Source organism: Drosophila elegans, unplaced genomic scaffold, assembly GCF_018152505.1.
Source record: "Drosophila elegans isolate 14027-0461.03 unplaced genomic scaffold, ASM1815250v1 contig_476, whole genome shotgun sequence".
Lineage (NCBI taxonomy): Eukaryota > Metazoa > Arthropoda > Insecta > Diptera > Drosophilidae > Drosophila > Drosophila elegans.
The window spans coordinates 11,402,002-11,424,285 of record NW_024545863.1 but is presented as its reverse complement, the minus strand read 5'-3'; the positions used below and the strand labels follow the sequence as shown (position 1 = coordinate 11,424,285).

Genomic DNA, 22,284 nt, shown 5'->3' with positions numbered 1-22,284 from the left:
AGGTACTTTTTTTACTTCCGCCGTGAAAAGTGCATCAAAGGATTGTGTATAACTGTATATAACAGCCGTTGCACAAGTGTCTGTATGCGTATGTACATAACGCGTTGTATAAAAGTAGATAATTATGTGGTCTATTTTACTGGATAAATATATCCCCCCTGCTAAAAACAAGTTTTTAATGCTTTTATGCTGACCTTGCCTCTAAAAACTTAAAAAATTCTCAAAAGGCTAAAAAAAACCTTCAGAGTTTAATTGTTGCATGTCCAGTGTTGTCCGCCACAACACCCTCCCACCCACTCATTAGGGTTGCCAGGTGGCGTTGCTATTGCGTTCTTACGTCCGCCTGTTTAACTACGTAATTTCTCTGTGGAGGAGTGTTACACGATTTGATTCGATAGAGTAACTGTCAATTTATTTTCAACGTTAATTCTAAAATGTATGTATCAGAGCTGTTTTTTTTAAGCTTTTTTTAAGTTTTTATTAACTTTGGAAAAAATAATTTCAGCTGGAAAACCATTTTTTAACAGTTTAAAAAAAAAACAGTCTATTCGTGTCCTAATTTCGAATAATCTATCTGAAAAACAGAATCTTACAATCAAATATTGAGTTGCTTTAAGTAATATTTTTTGTATATTATTCAAAGTTTTAATAGTTGCCTCATTAATAAATACATGACAATGAAACTATACTCTTACAAAAGTTTTTAAAAGATACTTATGCATAGTTTTGACCTCTGTTTCTCGCAGTGTCATATATAACTGTGCGTAGGCAGGTTTCGTAACACGTTGAAAAGAGAAAAATATAAAATGTCGACCTATGCGGGAAAGTAAAATGGGAAATATAGAAAACTTGCTTGAGGGCAGCACTATTGGGAGCAGCTTCAATATGCGCTCGACTGCTTCTTTACAACGATATTCAAATAAGTTACAAACAATGCCAACAACGTAGCACGCACAATGCATAACGAACAGGGGAAATTGAGAAGGGGAGGGATGACGGAGGTAGGGCATAGCCATAGCCCACACTGCCACATGAACACACAAATTGTTATCAATTATGCTCGGGCCAGGGTTGTCATACTTTCGTATCGCATATGGGGGTTGCAGTCAGCTGAAATAATTTAATTGTACTACAGTCGAACTTACTTTTTTGCTCACCACCATTCCTTACCTAAAAACTTAAAGTTAGTAGTTAAAACTTAATTTTTGAAAATGTAGAATCTAAGTAGTTTCCTCCAATTAGTATTTTAACGGAACAATGAATACGATTTGAAATGAACACTGCTATCTGTCAATAAGATCCAAAAATTGACTTGAAAATTGCTAGGACACATTTTTTTGTCGTATTCTTAATAGTAGTATAAATGAATACTATCACTAATTTGGTATGATGTAGGACAAACGTAATTAATTAACGGCTTTTTGTTTGAAATATAGACTGAAATAGATAACTTAGTTTCTTTTTATATATCGGGATAATAGCTTGTAGAATTTAGTTTGAATAAATGTTGACTCCATTAAAGGTTTTTGTTTCTGCTTAAGACCCTTCAAGTTTAATTGCTGATAAAAGGCAACAACAACCCATAGCAACAACCACGGGCATTCGCCATATGTTGGAGTTGCCACACGCAAAGCAAAATGCTTGGCACTCGCGCACAGAAACACACACACACACACACACACACACACACACCTATGTAAACAGCACACACTCACACTGGCACACTACATGAAGGCGCTGCCATTTGTGGCCTCGCTTATTATTTTTTTTTTGTCTGCGCTTTTCGGTGTGAAAAACTTGTGGGGCGGAGATACGAGTGGAGACTAATAGATGTAGATAGATTATATTGCTCGGATTGGGTGTTTGGAACAAGCAAACTATCATGGTGTCCGCACTTCTCGACTTTGTTAAATGTTCTCTAAATTCTAGAAACCAGAATATTGCTAAAGATTTGTTTCACGAATATTGAAATCGTCAAATCAAAATAGGAAAAAGTTGATAACAAGAAAGAGGGAGATTCCAGATATTTCAAAAACTTGTGTATCTATAAACAACTTGGGTAACAAAACGGAAATTTATTAGGGAAATACAAACTCTAAAGAAAAAGGCTCATTCAATTATTATAAAAATACTAACAGTTTAAAATATATTTTTTACGTCATCGAAACAGTTTCAAACTTTTTTTTACTATGCGTTAATAATTAGCCAATTTTGTTTTTGTGATATTATAAAAGTGTATGTCTTAATGCCATCTCTAACTACCAAGAAGCAAATGAAAATTTTGTCTCCAACAATTGAAAAGTCAAATACATCTAATTTTCCACCAAACCAAAACCGCTGACGTCGTCTTTTTGTTTGGGTTGGTGGTTTCGTTTCGATGGCCTTGAACTGAATTTGTTGTATTCGTTTTTTGTTGCTTTTGTAAGCTTGGCCACTTTGGCAAACGTTTGACGTTTGGTTACTGAATTTCGTTATTTTTTTTATTCGTTTGCCTGTCACATTTGATAGGAACTGTCAATGCGGTTAGTCGAAAAGCAACCTAAACGTAAAAGGGCAGACGTGTTTGAAACTACGCATTTTGTTTGGTTTAAAAGCGATACATATCCGCGGTAGACGGGGTTTTCGAGTACATAAAGTGAACGAAAAGGGCGCAGAACAAAGCAGAACACGCTCAAATCTCATCTTTTTCGGCGAGTGGAAGCAAAGGCAAAAAGGCTGTGCTTTGCTCGATTTTCTTTCACTTCATCTTCTTCGAAACAAGCATGGCAACTCACGCACACACGCTCGCAGAACTTGTTTCTCGCTCGCACACACATAGGAAGAAGGGGCAGATAGCCAACCCACACATGCACGGACACGCTGGGCATTACGAAAGGCAAAACATAAACAAAACGGCCGAGAACAGCTGATTAACACAGCTGTGAGCGAGTGTAAATGCCAGCGCTCATCTTTCCACTCAAAACATTCGCTCTCGTTTTACTCTCTCTATCTGCCTTTGATTTTCTCCCTCGCTCGCATGCACGTGTCGGTGGCTGCTGCTGACAAACAGCTGTTAACTTATTTACAAATTTCATATGTTGACAAAATGCTCAAGTGTGTGTGAGTGAATTGAATATGTGTATTTTCCTAGTGGTGGTGATGTGTATGTTTTCGGAGGTGGTTTGTATTTTCCGTTATCAGTTTTTCGTTTGCTCTTCTGTGCTGCCAACATGGCTTTTTCCCAATGAAGTTCGGCGCTTAAATAAAATGTTCAAACCAAAAAATAAAGTTTCGAGATATCTGAATTTTAATACGAATTATTTGTTTTTATGCTATGTGAATAAACGCTTGAATAATTTTAAAACTAAAACTTTTTAATAAGAAACAAAATACATATAACAAAAAAAAACACTGAAGACTACCTCCTCTTTAATCATTGGAAAAAAATCTAATATATTATGTAATACAATCCCTTAAAAACACAGTTTCATCTTAAGTTTAATTTACGATAATTAATTGACTACTAAATCCAATTTCATTGCTTATTTATTTGCCGTACATGAGTATTGTTTATGAGTCTGTATAAACTGCAAATTAATTTGGATGGTTTTGTTCTCCTTGGTCAATCAATACTTGGCACCACTTACATATGTGGTGTGGCATTTTCCATTGTCTGCTAGTTCTAGTACCTGTCCTTTAAAACAGGGCTGAAAATCTGCCTTTGTGCATTTGGCTTTTAGCAATTTCCGTTCTCTCTCCTGCCTCTCTCATTCTCTATATCTCTACCCCTGAGTTGAGTTGAGCCGGTTTTCACATTCACTTGAGAGTCCCACGAGTGCGATATTCCATATTGCTCCTTATCTCTTGTGAGTTTTTGTTACTACTAGCTCACAATTTCAGCCCCTCTCTTCCATTTGGGATTTACCTACATATGTATGTACATATGTATGTACATACCACTCGGCATTGTCAGAAGTCAGCGCTTCAACGTTTCAGCATTTCCTGTCTGTGCCCCGATCACTTCGCTTGGCTGCCTCCTCTGCATTTTTGAGTTCTGCATATTCGAGTTCCTGGGGGTGAGAATAGACTCTTCTATCTGGTTCCGTCTCCTTTGTGACTATTTTTAGGTCGCGAGTTGCCTTGCACTGATAGCCAAACAAAATCAAACTAATTTAGGGAATTTAATGGCGAAACTAAATACGAATTGAAAGTTAACACAATTTCTAAGAACTGCAAAAAGAAAATAATGTGTAAACATTTTAACCACAAAACAAATTAATACTTTAATTATTATGAAATAACTCGCCATTATTCTTACTGTTTATCATAATATTCTTTTAGGGGGTTAAACATTATTTCGTTAAGTAAAAACAGAAAAAGTTAAGTTTCTTTTATAAATTTCCGAGTTAACATGAGAAATTATATTATCCGGGTCCTCCACTTTTTGGTTTTGTGGCCTTTGTTTCTGTTTGCATTGCGACGTGCACATAAAATGCGTTCTATTTTACTATTTTGTCACATTGTTTTAATACCCTTTTCGTATCTTTCTCTTCTTTATTGCAGCACAAAACTCTGTCCAAGGAAGCACGCAGAAAGGAAATCAGCAAGGAAAATTGTGAAAAGTGAAGTGAAGTGAAAGAGACTTAAACAGTAAATTTGAAATGATGGTGTAATTGAGATAAAAGACAAAAAGTGAATTGAATTTAAATATAAATTTAGAGACTATTTTCATGGTGTAGTTGTCGGACCGATTAAGAGCAAACATTTCGAGATCAATATTCAATTATTGGTTGTGTTGGCATGTTAAGTGTGTTCGATGCCGGTGCGGTTAAGTGTCGTCTATGGCCGAATCCGTTAAAAGTCAATCGCTCTCTGCATTGACGGAGGGGCAGCACGACGACGGTGGTTCAACAGCAATAGCAACAGCAACAACAGCGACATTGGTCAATAATATCGGTGCGTCCAATACCACAATTTCATCCAATCACTCGTCCCACCGGCGACGCAACAACAACAACAACAACGCAAGCAAAAGCAAGAAACGCAACACGCCGGCAACATCATCAGGTCCTGCCGTCAGCTCCTCCGTCGCCGTAGTAGCCGCCACCTCGACTGCAACTGTAACTGCAACTGCAACCAGCTCCAGTCGTCGATCACGCAGTCAAGGACGCCACTCCTCTGCAACAGTCAACAGCAGCAAGGAGTCGCTAATCTCCAAGCGCACGACTGCAGCATTTCGTTCCCCATCATCGCCAGCATCCAACTTTATCCCGATCTCAAGTGATCAATCGCCTTCACCCGGCAGCCGCAAGCGTCATCATCATCATCAGCACAACAGCAGCGGCTGCAACACCGCCAGCAGCAGCAGCAGCAGCAGCAGCAACAACAACCACACTCGCAGTAGCCACCAATGTGAGTTTTCTTAATAACCAGTATTCGAACAGTCAATAAACCAATTCTGACTGCTTGGTATTGATATTCCTTCCGCTGTAGTAAAATATTTCTGATATGAATATTTTCCCTGGCAGAGTGTCAAGTGTAAAAGTGGCATAAAATAAATTTGCTTATATAAATTAGAGGATTGCTGACCTTGTCTATGAAGTTCTATGATCTCGTAATCTTATACACTATTGTCACAAATTGCATATCAATACTCTCTGTACTAGGCAAAACATCAGATCGAGACAGTTGACAAAATATTTAAATATGTATCCGAATATTTTATAATATATGATGTGGCGAGTTTTAAAGTTTAGCTTAATGTTTCTCAACCTTTGTACATTTGTGTATTTTTAAATCGCCAAGTTGCCCTCTTTCGAAAACGATATGTTTTTCTATTAATACCCGTTACTCGTAGAGCAAAAGGGTATCTTGTATTCGTTGAAAAATATTTGACAGGAGGAAGGAAACGTTTCCGACCCCATAAAGTATAAATATTCTTGATCAGGCTCAATAGCCGAGTCGATCATGCCCGTCTGTATGAACGTCGATATCTCGGAAACTATAAAAGCTATAGATTTGGGATTAGGCATGCAGATTCCAGCGTTTCTTAAGCAGCGCAAGTTTATTTCAAAACGTTTATTTCCAGGCCCACTCTAAAGCCCACAAAACAGTAAACACCTCTGTCACGTCACTCTGAGACATTGTATTAATATAGGATTGGATTCTGTGTGTGGGTGTCGTTCATATCTATCAGTAGACACAAACATTTTCAAAATCGAGCTATTATTTTAAAAGTTATTAGACCTCTGCTACTGCCAATGCTCAGATGAGAGAGAGAAAAAAAGAGAGAGAAGGACAGAACTGTTAGCAGGGGGTGGGGGTGCTGCACGCTCTTAGCTTTTAGTGTTGGCTATGCAGTTCGACAGATGGCGCCACCTAGACTCAGATTTTTTTTGTGGGGGAATATTTGCTTTGTTTTTTTTTTTGATTAAACCTAAAACCACAAGAATTTGCGAGTCAGTTTCGGTGCTTTGAAAAATAAAGTTCAAGATAGTTTTGTAATGGCAATTATTTGGCAGCCTTTAGCTGAATGGAAATAAAAATGGGTAAACCTAAAACTTAACTTAGTTACCTAAGAATCATTTGAACTAAGTCGTTTGAGTTTAGTTAAACTTTTACCCAAACCCAAACAACTGAATTTATTTGGGTCAGGTAGGTTAGGTCATGTTGAAAACAAACACCCCACTTACTTGAACTTAAATTTCAACTGAGTACCCAAATGACCCAAAGTGTACACTCATGCAGGACTCTAATTGGAAACCTATTGTTTATAAATAAATATATTATAAAATATTTTACTTTTTAAAAAACTTCAATGGTATTTAAACTTTGCCTTTCCAAACTTTGCTTTATTTCTTGTTATTGATAAAATTTCTAACGTCTTTTTTAAGGCAGGCAATTACATGATTATTAAAGTTGCATGTAACATTTTTGGATTTTAATATAATAGAAATATTCAAATTTTTAAAGTAGTGTGTTTAAAGCACTAAACTACCGAATAGGATTAAGCACTGATAAAATTTAAAAAAAAAAACCTCTTTTTAAAAAGTTCAAAAACATAGACAGAGAATTTTATTTGACTTTTTGACTTTTTTAAATTTATGATTGTGTATTTTTTTGTTTGTCAAAATTTAATAACTAGTTAGTCGTTTCCTCTATTTCCATCCGTACAAAACCCACAAAAAAAACACTTAAAAGCCCGTCGATTGAGTCGAAGTAATAAACCAAATCTGACCTGTTTTTTTTTCTCCGATGCCTTTTCCAGCGGCGCCCGGTGGAGATCAGCTGGTGGAGCTTTGTTCGCCACTCAAGAAACGTCGCCTGCAGCAGTCCTTGGGATCAGCAGTCGCCGGAGGAGCAGCAGTTAGCGTCGACCAGACGCCTCGCGAGGCATCCGGAGATTGTGTTGCTCAGCGCACGCGATCCAAGACCATTTCCCCAGAGGAGCTGCCAAGTACGAGCAGCGCTGCGGCTGCGGCGCGTCATCATCACCACCACCACCAGATCCGGGCCAGTGCCAGCTCTAGCAGCTTTCCGGCCAGCAACCGGAACAAGCGCAAGGCCAGTGCTGGAGGATCGGGAGCTGTGGTCGACACCACTCCCCAACGAGGGGCAACAATTGCTCGTGCCGGACGCAGCGGTAATCTGCTGAACTACTATCGCAAAACGCGCAAGGTCAGCCACACACGCTCCTCCCACAAGCCCGAAAAGCACCTGGGACAGCCGGAGGAGACTGCCACCACCAGCCGGAACGGATCAACGGGATCCGGATCCAGCAGCAGCAGCAAGCCGGGTGCGAACAGCAAGTACAGAAAGAGCCTGCGCCACTCGCAGCAGAATCAGCAGAATCATCAGCTGGACACAGAGAGTGCAGGAGCCGAAAGACTTGGTGCTGAAGCTGGAGCTGGAGCTGAAGCTGAGCAGCAGCAGCCGGTGCACGGGAATCTGGACGTGGAGGACCAGCTGCCGACCCTTGAGGCGGCTCTGAATCACACAGAGGCAGCAGTAAACCACACTCAGGGTCAATTGGAGGCGGAGGGCCAACCGGAGGTGCAGGACGACAACGACGAGGACGAGGACGACGACGAGGAAGAGGAAGCGGAAGAAGAGGAGGAGGAGGAGGAAGTGGGCTTCTACGAGATCGTAAACTCAGCCGACTCGTCGTACGAGGAAGACGCCCAGATCGTTGCCGAGGAGGACGAGATCACAACGGAAGAGGACGTCGACGACGAGGAAGACGACGACATCGAGGAGGACGAGGACATCGAGGAGGAGGATCTCTCTGAGAGCGAATTCGCCCAGCAGTTGATTGGTGAACTTGGTGGTGAGTTTCGTTGGATTACTATTCCACCGCATAGCATTCTGCTGCATCCATCTCCCATTGTATATTATTCGTAATGTATGTGAATAGATGTTTTTGTTGTATACCTAGTGTAGAGTAGCAACCATGACCTTTATATTTCGGTAACCACTTGTAAATAGTTTACATTTATGAGTTCCCAATTTAACATTATTTACTTTAAACTTCCCAATCATTAACATTCGCTTTCTATTTATTTTAATACCACTTACTACCATTTATATACATATGATGTAGTTTTATAGAGCAATTTGACTTCCTTTTCGTACAAATGGTGAATATTTAGAACAATTGATTTAAACATTCACAAGACCTAACTAAAAATGCGCACAAAAGTAAAAGTGAAGGCATTTTCAAAATCTTTGTCACAAAAAGCTTTTAGCTGATAACAATATTTATAAAATATTTACCCAAATCCGGCAATTGCGCGTAAGTGCTCTTTTAATTTAGAATTTCACAAGTTCAGAGCCAAGATAAAGACTGCATTTTAAATTTAAATTTTGTGTCCATTCCTTTTTGGTTACACAAGATGATTTGCACTTCTTCGTATTGCTGGCTGGCATAATGTGAATTTTATTGTCTATCAGTTTGCGCATTTGTTATCAGTAGCAAAAAATATGTATACTTATACACTGACGAAGCATTTATTCTACGAAGTGTCCTCGTCTTGTCGCCGTTCCCCAATGTCTACTGTAGTGTTTTTTTTGTGATTTTGATAAAAAGCAAATTGTTCGGAATGCCAACGCACTCAAATATGCCCAACGACAGACGATCGGCTGGCAGTATAAATTCGTACATTGCGACGTGTGGAACAAGAATATACATACTGTATATACACATGTGTATATAAAATTTTGCGCTGATTAAAAAGTAGTCAGTGAATCTAGTTACGGAGTATTCTACTATATTTGCTTGTTCAATTGCATTGCATGTATGTATGTAACTTACATTTTATGGTTGAAAGTAAGCTTTGATACAGGGAAAGAGTTCACAACTTTGGCTGTGCTGTCACCTGTTGCCAATTTACCACATCCACAACCACAACCATTATTTCCATTTCATTCCCCTTTTGACCCAACCCCAAGATTCGTTTTATTATATTGATTCATTTCATTTATGCTCAATTATCAAAACGCAAAGAAACGCCCTCATTATAATTTTAACCCCTCATTCGATCACATTGTATTTGTATTATCTATAATTTATGCAAGAAGCCAACAGTGAATCCTACCCATTAGGGTTTTATTTTATGTGTCATAGTGAATTATTATTTTATGCGGGGGCGTCAAATAGATCGACCAACGTGTGTCTCTAGGCGTCTTTGGCAATAGTTTACAAATATTATTGTTTCGAATCGGATGTTGGATTATTTTAAATACCCCATACCATTTTTTACCCTGCAAAAAAAAAAAAAAAAACCCAAAAAGAAATGTTTATTTTGCACGTTGTTGTTGTTGCAAATGTAGTTGTTTTCATTTCTTTTTATTTAGCCAACAAAAATTACCATAATTTTTGATCTAAAATGAAAGTGTGATTAAATAAAAATCTCTTCTTATCATATGATTTTTGAGTCCAAAAATATTTTACTTGCTGATGCTTGTGTTGTTGATGATGATGATGATGATGTTGTTGTTTTTGTGCAAAAACAATAAACCAACGCGAAATCTCGAATGTATTTGTGGTGTCAACAAAGGCGGCGTGTGATTTGTGTTCAACTTTTTGTGCAGCGCAGAAAAAGAGAGAGAGAGAGAGAGATGAGAGAGTAAAGCAGTAGCAGAGGCGGCAACAACAACTTTACAGCAGCAGCAGCAGCAGCAACAACAAAGTGCAGCTTAAACATTCATCAAAGGGGAATAAATGAATTAAACAAAAAAACAAGAACAAGAACAAGAACTATAAGAACACGGCCGGGTGCGTGTGTGTGCGTGTGCTTAGTTTAGTGTGAGAGAGATCTGCAGCAGCAACTGCAGCACCAGAAGCGACAGCAGCAACATCATCATTGTCAGCGACAGAAGGTCGTTCAGTCTCCTCTCCTGATTTCCCCTTGTCATTACCTTTTTGAAAGCCAAACACACACAGCGCTCAAAATAATATTTTTTGCATTACATTAAACAATGAACAAAAAAAAAATAAACAAGCCAAACAAACTAACTCAAGTAGTGTAGCTGCAAGAAAATAATAACAACAAAAAAGCCCCCCAAAAAAAAAAAGATTGAAAACACCAATAAATAAAGCTGTTAACTGTTGTCTCCCACTACTCTCTCTCTCTACTCCCTTTTCCCTATTCTCTCTCACTCTCACACCCCCCAACCAAATTTGACTCGTAAAGGAGAACAACAAGAACAACAACAACCACAACCACAACGTGCCAGCAGCACCATTAAAACAACCAAGAACAACACACCGGCGGCAGCAGGAGCACCAGCAGCATCAGCAGCAGCAAACACTATAAGGGCGACAACATCAGCAACAACGTCGTCCGGCTATCAGCAACGTGCCGCCCCCCATGGACAGGGGGCGGGGCCAGGCGCCGGAGGGGGAGGGCCACGTGCCACGCGCAGCAGCAATAGCAACACCAGCAACAACGTTGTTGACTACAGCATTATGCCGCACCTCACGACGGCTACAACAACTACGCCATATGCCTTGACACCACAGCAGCAGCAGCAGCAACAACAACCGCCACAACCTCCTTCGCAACAACAAGCACACCAACAACAACAACAACAACAACAACAGCCACCTCAATTGCTGCCCACACATCAGTTTGCACACTTGTCTTCCTTTGTGACACCAACAGCAGCAGCGGCAGCAGCAGCAGCAGCAGCGGCGGCCCACTATCCCCCAGCTTCTGCTGCTGCCGCTTATTTTGCACAGCAGCAACACCATCAACACCAGCATCAGCATCAGCAACACGTGCAGCAGCAGCAGCAACCACCGCAGCCGCACTACTATCATAGTTCTGTGGCCGTGTTGCATCAACCACCACCGCACCATTTTACCTCCACAGGGGCAGGACCACCGCCGGCACTCTACCAGCAACAACCGCCGCCGCCGCCGCAGCTAACACGCTACACGCCGGCAACAGCGACTACAGCGGCCACGTTTGTGCCCCCGCAGCAGCAACAGGTTGCGTACAATCCACAACAACAACAGCAGCAGCAGCAGCAGCAACAACAACACTCCTCACTGCGACGCAGTTCACGTGGCAAGACGGGTTCTTGTGTGAGTTCGGCAGCAGCAGCACAGCAGCAGCAGCAGCAACACCACCAGCAGCAACAGCAACATAGCAACGCTGCTGCTGCTGTACAACAGCAATTGCTGCCACCGCCTGGTACCTATCAATACCAACAGGTGGGCGGCAATACCGTTGTAGTTGCCGTGCGTCATCAGCAACAGTTGCAACAGCAGCAGCAGCAGCAACAACAACAGCAACACTTGGCTTTACATCAGCAGCAGCAACAACAACAACAGCAACATCAGCATCAGCAGCAGCGTGCTACGCTCGTACAGCCGGGATTCTTATTCAGCTATCGCAGCAATCATCCCCAGCAGCAACAACAGCAACAACAACAACTGACACAACAAATACATCAGGGGCCCAAAGTGACACATACCAGTGGTAAGAAGATGAAGAAGGAGCAAAAAAAAAAAGGATGAATGGACCAGAGACCGCAAGCAAATCAGGAGGCGAAGGCCTCTTCAATCATTTTTAGAATCGGTTAATATTAGGGTTAAAAGCAGAATTCACAAAGTTATTGTTAATTTTGACAAAGAACTTTAAACGCTTATTGGCTGCTTTTCGAGCTACAGGCTATATGGTTTTGTCAAAAGGTTGCGCATGGTTTTTAATAAGGTAATAAGGTCAGCACACACACGTACTCTAGGGCTTTCGATATTACAAATTAAATGTGGTCCGCTATACTCATATGTTTGTGATTTTCACTTTCCCAAAAAGATACTGTCATAAATTGAATATTAGAAAGGTTGTAAAAAAAAGATTACAAATCTTTACTTTAAGAGTAAAATATTATACACAATTTATTTAATGTGTATATTACTCATTTATCTCGTGCTTATTTATTCCTAAAAACGTTTACTTTGACCCACATTTTATATAAGACTTAGCAAGTGGCTTTGTTAAAATTTTCGGATGAATTTTGTTGAATCCGAAACATGGTCTCTTTCTCTTTCCCATTTTCATTTTAGCCAAAATCGAAAAATTTTGGAATTGAAAACAAAACAGAGATTGTGGTGTCATTAATTTGTAATCTGGTAAAATATGTACAAATGATTCAATTCAAAATGTAACGAAATGTATTAATTGTTCACTCAAGAAGGAGCGCTCTGCCATGAGAATGTACTTTTTCAATTGAGAATCAGAATCATAACGAACATGATCGTAAATATTGTACAAATTATAGGTTCTTGGTCTCACTCTTTATCTTTTTTGGTGCTGGTTATAGTCTAGGTGATACTACTACCCATATTGCACTGAAAAAAAAAACAAAAAAATATTACACACCCCCCAAAAATACACCAAACAACTCCCTTTCCCTTCTCTCTGTCTCTCGCTCCTTCATCCCTGCGTTGCTTTGCTCGCGGTGTCTGCCCAAATAATTGAACAGCAAAAAACTTAAATGAACTGAACCCAAAATAATAGTGAACTTATCTTTGTTTTTGTTTTGCTTTGTTTTCTGTCTCCGACTCACTTGTCTGATTAGCAGCTTCGGATGCTTTAACATATAGTTTGATGGCACAGCAACCGCCAAGTGGACCGCCGCATGCAGGTGGACAGCAAATAACGCCAGGTAAACGTATAATCCAAATCGTTCAGTATACATATATGCACCTATTCCAGCCCATTTCCACCCATATTTTGCTTTGCTTTGATTTTATTTCACCTTAAGCTGAAAAATCACGCACTCTCACATCACAAAGGGGCGACTCAGGTGGCAGCACACTGTTGTTATTTCACCTGCTATTTTTATTTTATTCGTATTATATCTTTTGGATTATTTAGTTTTACCGTTTTAGTTTTGATTTAGAAAAATGTTGTATATCTACGTTTATTTTAGTTTTAGTCTTTTTCACCATTTTCCGCCACTAACAATACTGAATTTTATTAGAAAACCGCAAATACTTTCAAATTTTACTTTGACATTAAATATTTATTGTTTAAAACAAACGATTTATATATCGTAAAAAGGTATTCGTCCTTAAAAGTAACATTTTTAAAAAAAATATATTTTCCAATTACAACTTTTTCTTCATATTATTTTTTGATGTTTGAATCGATTACTTTCACTTGTAAATACTTTTAAATTTTACTTTGGCATTAAATATTTACTGTTTAAAACAAACGATTTATATTTCGTAATTAATTAAAAAGGTATTAGTCCTTAATGGTATTAGTCCTTAAAAGGTATTAGTCCTTAAAAGTAACATATTTAAAAAATATATATTTTTTCCAATTACAACTTTATCTGCATATATTTTTTTGCAGTTTGAATCGATTTCTTAAACTTGTTAAATATATTTTACTTTCTACTTTTGAAATATTTATTATGTTTGTTCGTTGTTCTACCGTCTTTCCAGTTATTTTTTGATTTTTCTTATTTCCCACTTTAGTTTTGAAGTCAAATAAATTCAAACAACTTTATTCATAGCCTTTGCTTTCTGTTTTGACATATTCGTTTTATGTTTATTACTTACACTCAAATAAAATCCCCCAATCTCTAACCACTGACTGATTCCGTGCGTCATGTCGAATTTGAATATTAATGAAGAGTTCTTCGCCTTTCTTCGTGACGCTGGTCTAGGTGCCAATTCAGCCAATCTCAGCATTGTAGCGGCCGCTCTGAGTGCCGCCCGTGACGTCGGAGGAGGAGGTGCCGGCGCAGGAGGAGGAGGACCAGCAGGAGGAGGCGCCACAGCAGCTGCCCCAGCCACTGGGTCATCATCTGCACCCGGAGGAACCAGCAGCGCCGTGGGCGCAACGAGCAGCAACAACAGCAGTGCCGGCCAACCAGCCAGCAACAGCAACAGCAGCAGCAGCAGCAACAATGTGACTGTGCCGGGATCAGGGTCGACTCCAGGCGGTGGAGGACCCACAGCCACCGGCACGAGCGGTGGTGCCGGCCAGCATGGCAGCGGATCGGGTGGTGCTGCTGCCGCCGCCGCCGGCGCCGATTCCGAAAGCGATGACAGCGAGGTGGGTCGTCTGCAGGCCTTGCTGGAGGCGCGCGGATTGCCGCCTCACCTGTTCGGAGCACTTGGGCCGAGGATGACGCACATCCTTCATCGCACCATTGGCAACAGCAGCAGTTCGAAGGCCAATCAATTGCTGCAGGGACTGCAGTCGCACGACGAATCCCAGCAGCTGCAGGCTGCCATCGAAATGTGTCAAATGCTGGTGATGGGCAACGAGGACACTCTCGCCGGTTTTCCCATCAAGCAGGTGGTCCCCGCTCTAATCCAACTTCTACGCATGGAGCACAACTTTGATATCATGAACAATGCGTGCAGGGCATTGGCCTACATGCTGGAAGCATTGCCCCGATCCTCGGGCACCGTGGTTGAGGCGGTGCCTGTCTTTTTGGAGAAACTTCAGGTCATCCAGTGCATGGATGTGGCGGAACAGAGCCTGACCGCCTTGGAGATTCTCTCCCGGCGCCACAACAAGGCCATCCTGCAGGCAAATGGCATCTCGGCCTGTCTCACCTACTTGGATTTCTTTTCGATTGTCGCCCAGCGGGCAGCGTTGGCAATTGCTGCGAATTGCTGCCTGAATATGCATCCGGAGGAATTTCACTTTGTGGCGGAGAGCTTGCCGCTACTGGCTCGCCTGCTGTCGCAGCAGGACAAGAAGTGTGTGGAGAGTGTGTGCTCGGCGTTCTGCCGCCTGGTGGAGAGTTTCCAGCACGACAGTCAGCGTTTGCAGCAGATCGCCAGTCCGGATCTGTTGAAGAACTGCCAGCAACTGCTGCTGGTCACACCGGCCATCTTGAACACGGGAACCTTCACAGCCGTCGTCCGGATGTTGAGTCTGATGTGCGGCAGCTGTCCCGACCTGGCCATCTCGCTGCTCCGGAACGACATAGCCGCCACCCTGCTCTATTTGCTCACCGGTAATGCAGAGCCGGCTGCTGCCAGTGCCACGCATGTGGAGCTGATCGCTCGCTCACCTTCAGAGTTGTACGAACTGACATGCCTCATTGGTGAGCTCATGCCGCGTCTACCTTTGGATGGGATTTTCGCTGTGGACTCGCTACTGGACCGACCAACGCTCAACACTCAGGATCAGGTGCACTGGCAGTGGCGTGATGATCGTGGCTCTTGGCACAACTATTCTACGATCGATTCGCGCCTAATTGAGGCTGCCAATCAAAGTAGCGAGGATGAGATCAGTCTCAGCACATTTGGACGCACCTACACGGTGGACTTTCATGCCATGCAACAGATCAACGAGGACACGGGCACCACGCGTCCCGTTCAGCGTCGCATCAACCACAACTATGTGGCTCCCATGTCGGCCGGACAGGACTTGACCACCACCACTGCTGCAGGATCAGCGGCTTCGGGTGGAGCATCCACGTCCGCTGCTGCAGCGGCTGCCGCCTCCAATAATAACAACAACAACAACAATAATAATCCACCAGGGAATAGTGGCAATCAAGTGAAGCGCCGTCCATCGCTGGACGCTAGAATCGCATGCCTCAAGGTAAGAACTTTTGTACAACTACAAATTAGTAATAAGAGTGGTTTTGATTGACAATTTTTCATATACTGTGTTATCGTGTCGTTAGCCATTTTAAGGTAATCATTTAATGTTAGTAGAACGTGTGTGCATAAACACCATTTCATGTATTTGCTTACACACGAAAGTTGACTATGAATTCAGAAAAATTAGTGAAATGATGAGGCGCAACCAACTAAACTCGTTATAAATAAGTTTTTATTGATTACTAGTTTTTCCATTTACTTTTCCGATGGTAAAAGCAGTAATAATCAAAACAATAATATAAGCAGAGGTGATAGTACTGGGACTTTGTTTTACATGTCTGCTATCTATACTAAGATTAATACATTAATTCGTTTTTATTATGGCTATCTGATTTTATGTATCCAAAATTCATGAAAAAAGTATATCATAACATTACATTTTAAAAATACAGGAAAACAAACCTTTTGTAATTTTCCATGACAATTAAGTGTTTCTGAGTGAAGATCTAATGTAATAGTATTTCTGTACTTCTGTACTTAATAGTTTTTAATCAATTTTTTTAACTCATTTAATTTTCTACACTAGTTATACAAAAAAAAAAAGTTTATTTTTGTCCTTGATCGTTAAATGTAATTTTTTTTGTTGTAATCGGGAACATTTTTAAGAAGCTTGAACATTTTTCTTTTGGGAAATTGTAACTCACTTATATCTAAAACCACGGAAAAAGACAAAAAAAAGTATAAGCGTAACCGTACATGTCCAAACGATCCGGTATAAGGTACCAAAATAAAATTAAATTTTGTTTAGCTGAGTTTTTACCTTGGAATTCGTATACCATTTATCAAACTCAAACTTACTTTTATCAAAAAGATCAGAATTAGAGGAGGTTTTCCAAATTTCTAAACTATACATTTAAAATTTGAAAGTCAGTAATTTACAATTTTTTTTTTTTTTTTTATCCTATCCTAGGAGGAGCGTGGTCTCGCTGCGGACTTTATCAAACACATCTTTAATGTGCTGTATGAGGTGTACAGCTCGTCGGCCGGACCGAATGTGCGCTACAAATGCCTGCGCGCCTTGTTGCGAATGGTGTACTATGCCACGCCGGAGTTGCTGCGGCAGGTGCTCAAGTATCAGCTGGTGTCCAGCCACATTGCCGGCATGCTGGGCAGCAACGATCTGCGCATTGTGGTGGGAGCCCTCCAAATGGCTGAGATCCTCATGCGCCAGCTGCCCGATGTGTTTGGCACTCACTTCCGTCGCGAGGGTGTCATCTATCAGTTCACCCAGCTGACGGATCCGAACAATCCCATATGCGCCAATCCGTCGCCGAAGCCGCTTAGCACAACAGCCACGCCCACCGCCAATGCAGGCGGCTCACAATCGGCTCCGGCCTCCGCCAACAGTCTACAGGTGAATCCCTTCTTCATGGACAGTGCTCCGGGATCGTCGAGTGCCTCGGCAACTCCCAGCAGCAGCAGCAGCAAGCATCAATCGTACAGCGTGAAGAGCTTTTCGCATGCCATGAACGCGCTGACGGCCAGCGCTAAGGGAACTCCGACCGGTGCATTGGACGCCACGGGATCCTCGACTCCGGCCGGTGGCTACAACTACAGCAGCTCGGCGCCTTCGTCATCCTCGACGGCGGCTGGTGGTGGTGGAGCACCCGCTGCCTTCTTTGTGGCCCAGCAGGGTGATCCGCGCCAGTATGTGCACTTCCAGCAACCGGCAGTTCCTCCACCGCCACCACAATTGGAGCTTCTGCCCACTGGAGTGCAGCAACAAGGGCAACAGCCGGTGCCCCAGGTGATTTACCAGTCGCAGCAGCCGCAGCAGCAGCAACAGCAGCCCGCCCACTTGGTGGTGGCCTCGACTAGCAGTGCCGCTGCTTCCGCCTCCGCGTCCTCGTCTTCGTCCTCCTCGTGCTCCGCCTCGGCGCTGCAGCACAAGATGACGGACATGCTAAAGCGAAAAGCGCCACCCAAGCGTAAATCGCAGAGCAGTGGCCGTGCCAAGTCCAGGCAGGAAGATGCGGCAGTCGCCGCTGCGGCCGCCGGATCCGGAGCAGGAGGAGCACCACCTGCCTCGGCCAGTTCGGCTATGCACGAACTTCTCAGCCGTGCCACAAGTAAGTATATCATTTCATGAGCTTGAATTCGAGTTGGAGATCAACTATATCATCCTCCTAATCATGAGTATATCATTTCATGAGCTTGAATTCGAGTTGGAGATCAACTATATCCTCCTTCCTAATCATGATGCTATTTCTGTTTAAGGTTTGGGCAGCGGCACTGGTGGCAGGAGTACGCCCAGTTCGGGCAGTGGTTCTGGCAGCTCCAAGTCTCGCTTTAATGCCGGAAACTCGACCAACGCCGGCTCGAGTAAATCCTCGTTCCTGGCTTCGCTCAATCCGGCACGTTGGGGCCGCCAGACGGCCCATCATCATCACCATCACCAGCAGCAGTCGCAGCAGCAGCAGCATCATCATGGCCTTTCCAAAGACTCCGGCAATGCCAACTCAAGTGGATCCGGGTCTGGAGCTGGTTTGGCTTACACGGTGAGCCAACATGGCGCTAGTAGTGGATCTGGTGGACTGAATGCAGCAGCCGTTGCCGCAAGCATCAGCAAGAGCATCTCCCATGCCAATCTCCTGGCGGCGGCCAACAGGGAAAGGGCACGTCAGTGGGTGCGAGAACAGGCTGTGGACTTTGTGAAGCGCTACACCGAACAGGAGGCCAGGCGGAGCAAGGCAGCCTCGGAGAGTGGAGGAGCAAACCAAGGCGGAGGTGGCGCAGTGGGACTCTCATCGACGGGCAGTACGCCGCTGTCCACGGCGGGTAGCACCAATGTCTTGGAGCGTTTGTCCAGCATTCTGTTTAAGCTCAACGGCAGCTACCACGACTGCCTGGATGCGCTCCTCGAGCTGAAGACCATCCTGCTGGAGAGCGACATCTCTCCGTTCGAGGTGAACCATTCGGGCCTGATCAAGGCCATGCTCAACTACATGACCAGCGAGTCGGGACTGGTGGAGCGAGATGCGCGCCTGCGCAGCTTCATGCACGTATTTGCCGGCCTGCCACTGGAGCCCCTGCTCCAGAACGTCGGCCAGTTGCCGACCATTGAGCCACTGGCCTTTGGCGCCTTCGTGGCCAAGTTGAACGGCTGCGTCACGCAACTGGAACAGTTTCCAGTCAAGGTCCACGACTTTCCCGCCGGTCCTGGTGGCAGGTCCAATCAGAGTGCGCTGCGCTTCTTCAACACGCACCAGCTGAAGGTAAGTAGATGGCAATCGATCCATCGAGCCATAAACGATATAGCTCTTATTGATGGTATTCGTAGGCTTTAGTTTAAATCAGGGGATTAAAAACGAATCAATTATTGGTTTCGGTTACTCTTACAACCAATAAAACTATTTCGAAATTCTTTGCTTGTATATTCTTTGCGGTTACGGTACCGCAACCAAAAGAAGTTGTGGGAACCGGTAAAATACCGGTTAAAAAAATAATATTTCTAACATTATAGCTATCTATCTATTATTGCTAATAATTAATGAATAGAACGAAGTTTTTAGAAGCTTTGCATTATTGTACTTCTACTTATTTTCTTATAAAAGCTTAGCAACTTCATATAAAAAAAATAACATTAAGTACAGTTAATTAAATTAATGACTTTGTCGAACCTGTAAAATTTTCGTTAGAGATTTTTTCTTTTCAATGATATGTATTACGAAAATAATCCTCTTACAGAAAAGCATTTAAATGGTTAAATCGTTTTACGAATTATGTAACGGTTATTTCGGTTACGGTTCCGGTTAGGCTAAAACAAATTTTATCGGTAGAGATTTGTATCAATGAACATAAAATCATTATCGATCATTTTCATTTCAATAACATGTATTAAATCATTTGCAGGATTAGACATATTAAATGGTGAAATCGCTACACGAACTATGTATTTTTAAAGAAAACTCTTTTACAGAACCGGTTCTAATGTTTCGGTATCGGTAACGGTTATTTTGGTTGCTGTATATTTCGGTTACGGTTTTGGTTAGGCAAAAACAAATTATATTGGTATCGGTTACGGTTTTGATTCGGTTTTCCCGTTAAGGATAACGGTGACGAAACCGATTGGATACCATAGTTTAAATTTAAATTTGCATTTTTAAAATTTCGTTTTATAATTGTCCTCTTGTCGAAATTAACTTAATTGTTGATCCGATTAAAAAATTAAAATAATGAATTCCTTTATTTTTGACATTTAACTTAATGCATATTTTAAATTGTTTTTATTCTCCAGTGCAACCTGCAGCGTCATCCGCAGTGCAGCAATCTGCGTCAGTGGAAGGGCGGCACTGTGAAGATCGACCCGTTGGCCATGGTGCAGGCCATTGAGCGGTACCTGGTGGTGCGCGGCTACGGCGGCATACGGGCGGACTCGGACGACGACAGCGAAGAGGATATGGACGACAATGTGGCAGCTGTGGTGATGACCCAGGCGGGATTCAAGCACAAGCTGCAGTTCACGATCGGCGATCATGTGTTGCCCTACAACATGACCGTCTACCAGGCGGTCAAGCAGTTCTCGCCGCTGGTCAGTGAGCAGCCGGAGACGGACAACGAATCGGAGACGCTGTTGGGTAACGCCAGCATTTGGGTGCAACAGCACACCATCTACTATCGTCCCGTTGAGGAGGAAGTCGCTTCGGGAACGGGAGCCGGTGGAGCAGCCTCCAGCAGCAGCAGTTCGTGCAGCAGTGGTGTACAAAAGCAGCAAAGCTCCTCCAGTTCCGCCTCCAGCTATGCGAACGCCTCGTCGTCGTGCTCCTCATCGTCGGGAGTGGCCAGCGGTGGCGGATCGTCGTCGAAGAAGGCCCACAAGTCCAGCAGCAAGTTCATGCGCAAGAAGACCGAACTGTGGCACGAGGGCATAGCTCCTGGAGTCATGTCGGCCCTAAAGCCCTTCCTCTGCAGCTCGCTGCCAGGTGATGTGGTGACCGTGCAGGATTCCTCGCTGGATGCATTGTGTATGCTGCGTGTGATCCATGCTCTCAATCGCCACTGGGAGCATCTGTACGGGTGTGTGGTACGCCAGAACATCATTCCCCAGTCGGAGTTTGTGCATCCGAAGATTACGGCCAAGGCCAACCGACAGCTGCAAGATCCGCTCGTCATCATGACGGGCAACCTGCCGCAGTGGTTGCCACAGATCGGCATGGCCTGTCCCTTCCTGTTCCCCTTCGAAACGCGACACCTGCTCTTCTACGCGACCAGTTTCGATCGGGATCGTGCTCTGCAGCGTTTGCTGGACACCACACCCGATTTGAATGCCGCCGAGTCTTCTGAACGCGTGGCTCCGCGTCTTGATCGCCGCAAGCGTGCAATTTCCCGTACGGAGATCCTCAAGCAGGCCGAACACATCCTGCAGGACTTTGGTCACTCCAAGGCCTTACTGGAGATTCAGTATGAGAATGAAGTTGGTACGGGATTGGGACCTACGCTGGAATTCTACGCCTTGGTCTCTGCCGAGCTGCAGCGCACGGATTTGGGTCTTTGGAATGGAAGCGACAGCTACAAACAGAACTCGGTGACCATTGTGGATGTGGTGAAGGCCAACAGTGCAGTGCTGCACATTGAGGATGCCCTCGAGGCAACCACCATGGACCAGAGTCCTCCGGCAACGGGAGATGCATCGCTTGTCAGCAGTACCACCAACACGATGATGACAACCACGCAGCAGCAGCAGCAGCAGCTTCATCCACCCACCCGATCCAGCAGCCGATCGCATGTTTTGCGCAGTGGAGCTGCTGCTGGCCAACAGCAGATGTCGCAGCCAGTGGAGCACAGCTCCTCCAGTGCCGGCGTCAATGAGAACGCTTTAAATATGATTATCGCACAGCAATACAGTGATATAAACTCTGCTGATCCGGCAGCAACTGATAATCCTAGCAGCACCACCACCACCACCACCACAACCAACACAACCACAACCAGTGTGGTGGAGCAGAACACCAACACGAATCATTCGGGCAACACGACGACCACGACCACAAGCATGACGAGCTATGTGCATGCGGTGCACGGCCTGTTCCCCCTGCCACTGGGTAAATCCTCGAAACTTCCGCAAATGACCAAGGCCAAGGCCAAGTTCAAGTTCTTGGGCAAGTTTATGGCCAAGGCGGTAATGGACAGTCGCATGGTATGAGTCGTCCTTCTTTTCA

General features: G+C 43.4%; 1 protein-coding gene across 9 annotated transcripts in view; it reads left to right on the top strand.

The window, feature by feature from the left end:
- The window catches only part of LOC108141026 (E3 ubiquitin-protein ligase TRIP12), a 32,598-nt gene that overhangs the window by 6,548 nt on the left and 3,766 nt on the right, over nucleotides 1–22,284 (top strand). For 3 of the 9 annotated variants that reach the window (XM_017264107.2, XM_017264109.2, XM_017264108.2), the window contains exons 2-9: nucleotides 4,543–5,391; nucleotides 7,247–8,305; nucleotides 10,671–11,963; nucleotides 13,066–13,152; nucleotides 14,164–16,064; nucleotides 17,037–18,195; nucleotides 18,344–19,341; nucleotides 20,364–22,262. In XM_017264107.2, coding sequence (XP_017119596.1) covers nucleotides 4,821–5,391; nucleotides 7,247–8,305; nucleotides 10,671–11,963; nucleotides 13,066–13,152; nucleotides 14,164–16,064; nucleotides 17,037–18,195; nucleotides 18,344–19,341; nucleotides 20,364–22,262 — 8,967 coding nt within the window. In that variant the 5' untranslated portion in view covers nucleotides 4,543–4,820. The remainder of the gene's footprint in view (nucleotides 1–4,542; nucleotides 5,392–7,246; nucleotides 8,306–10,670; nucleotides 11,964–13,065; nucleotides 13,153–14,163; nucleotides 16,065–17,036; nucleotides 18,196–18,343; nucleotides 19,342–20,363; nucleotides 22,263–22,284) is intronic. The other 6 variants (XM_017264113.2, XM_017264112.2, XM_017264110.2 and 3 more) reach the window with 6 other exon arrangements.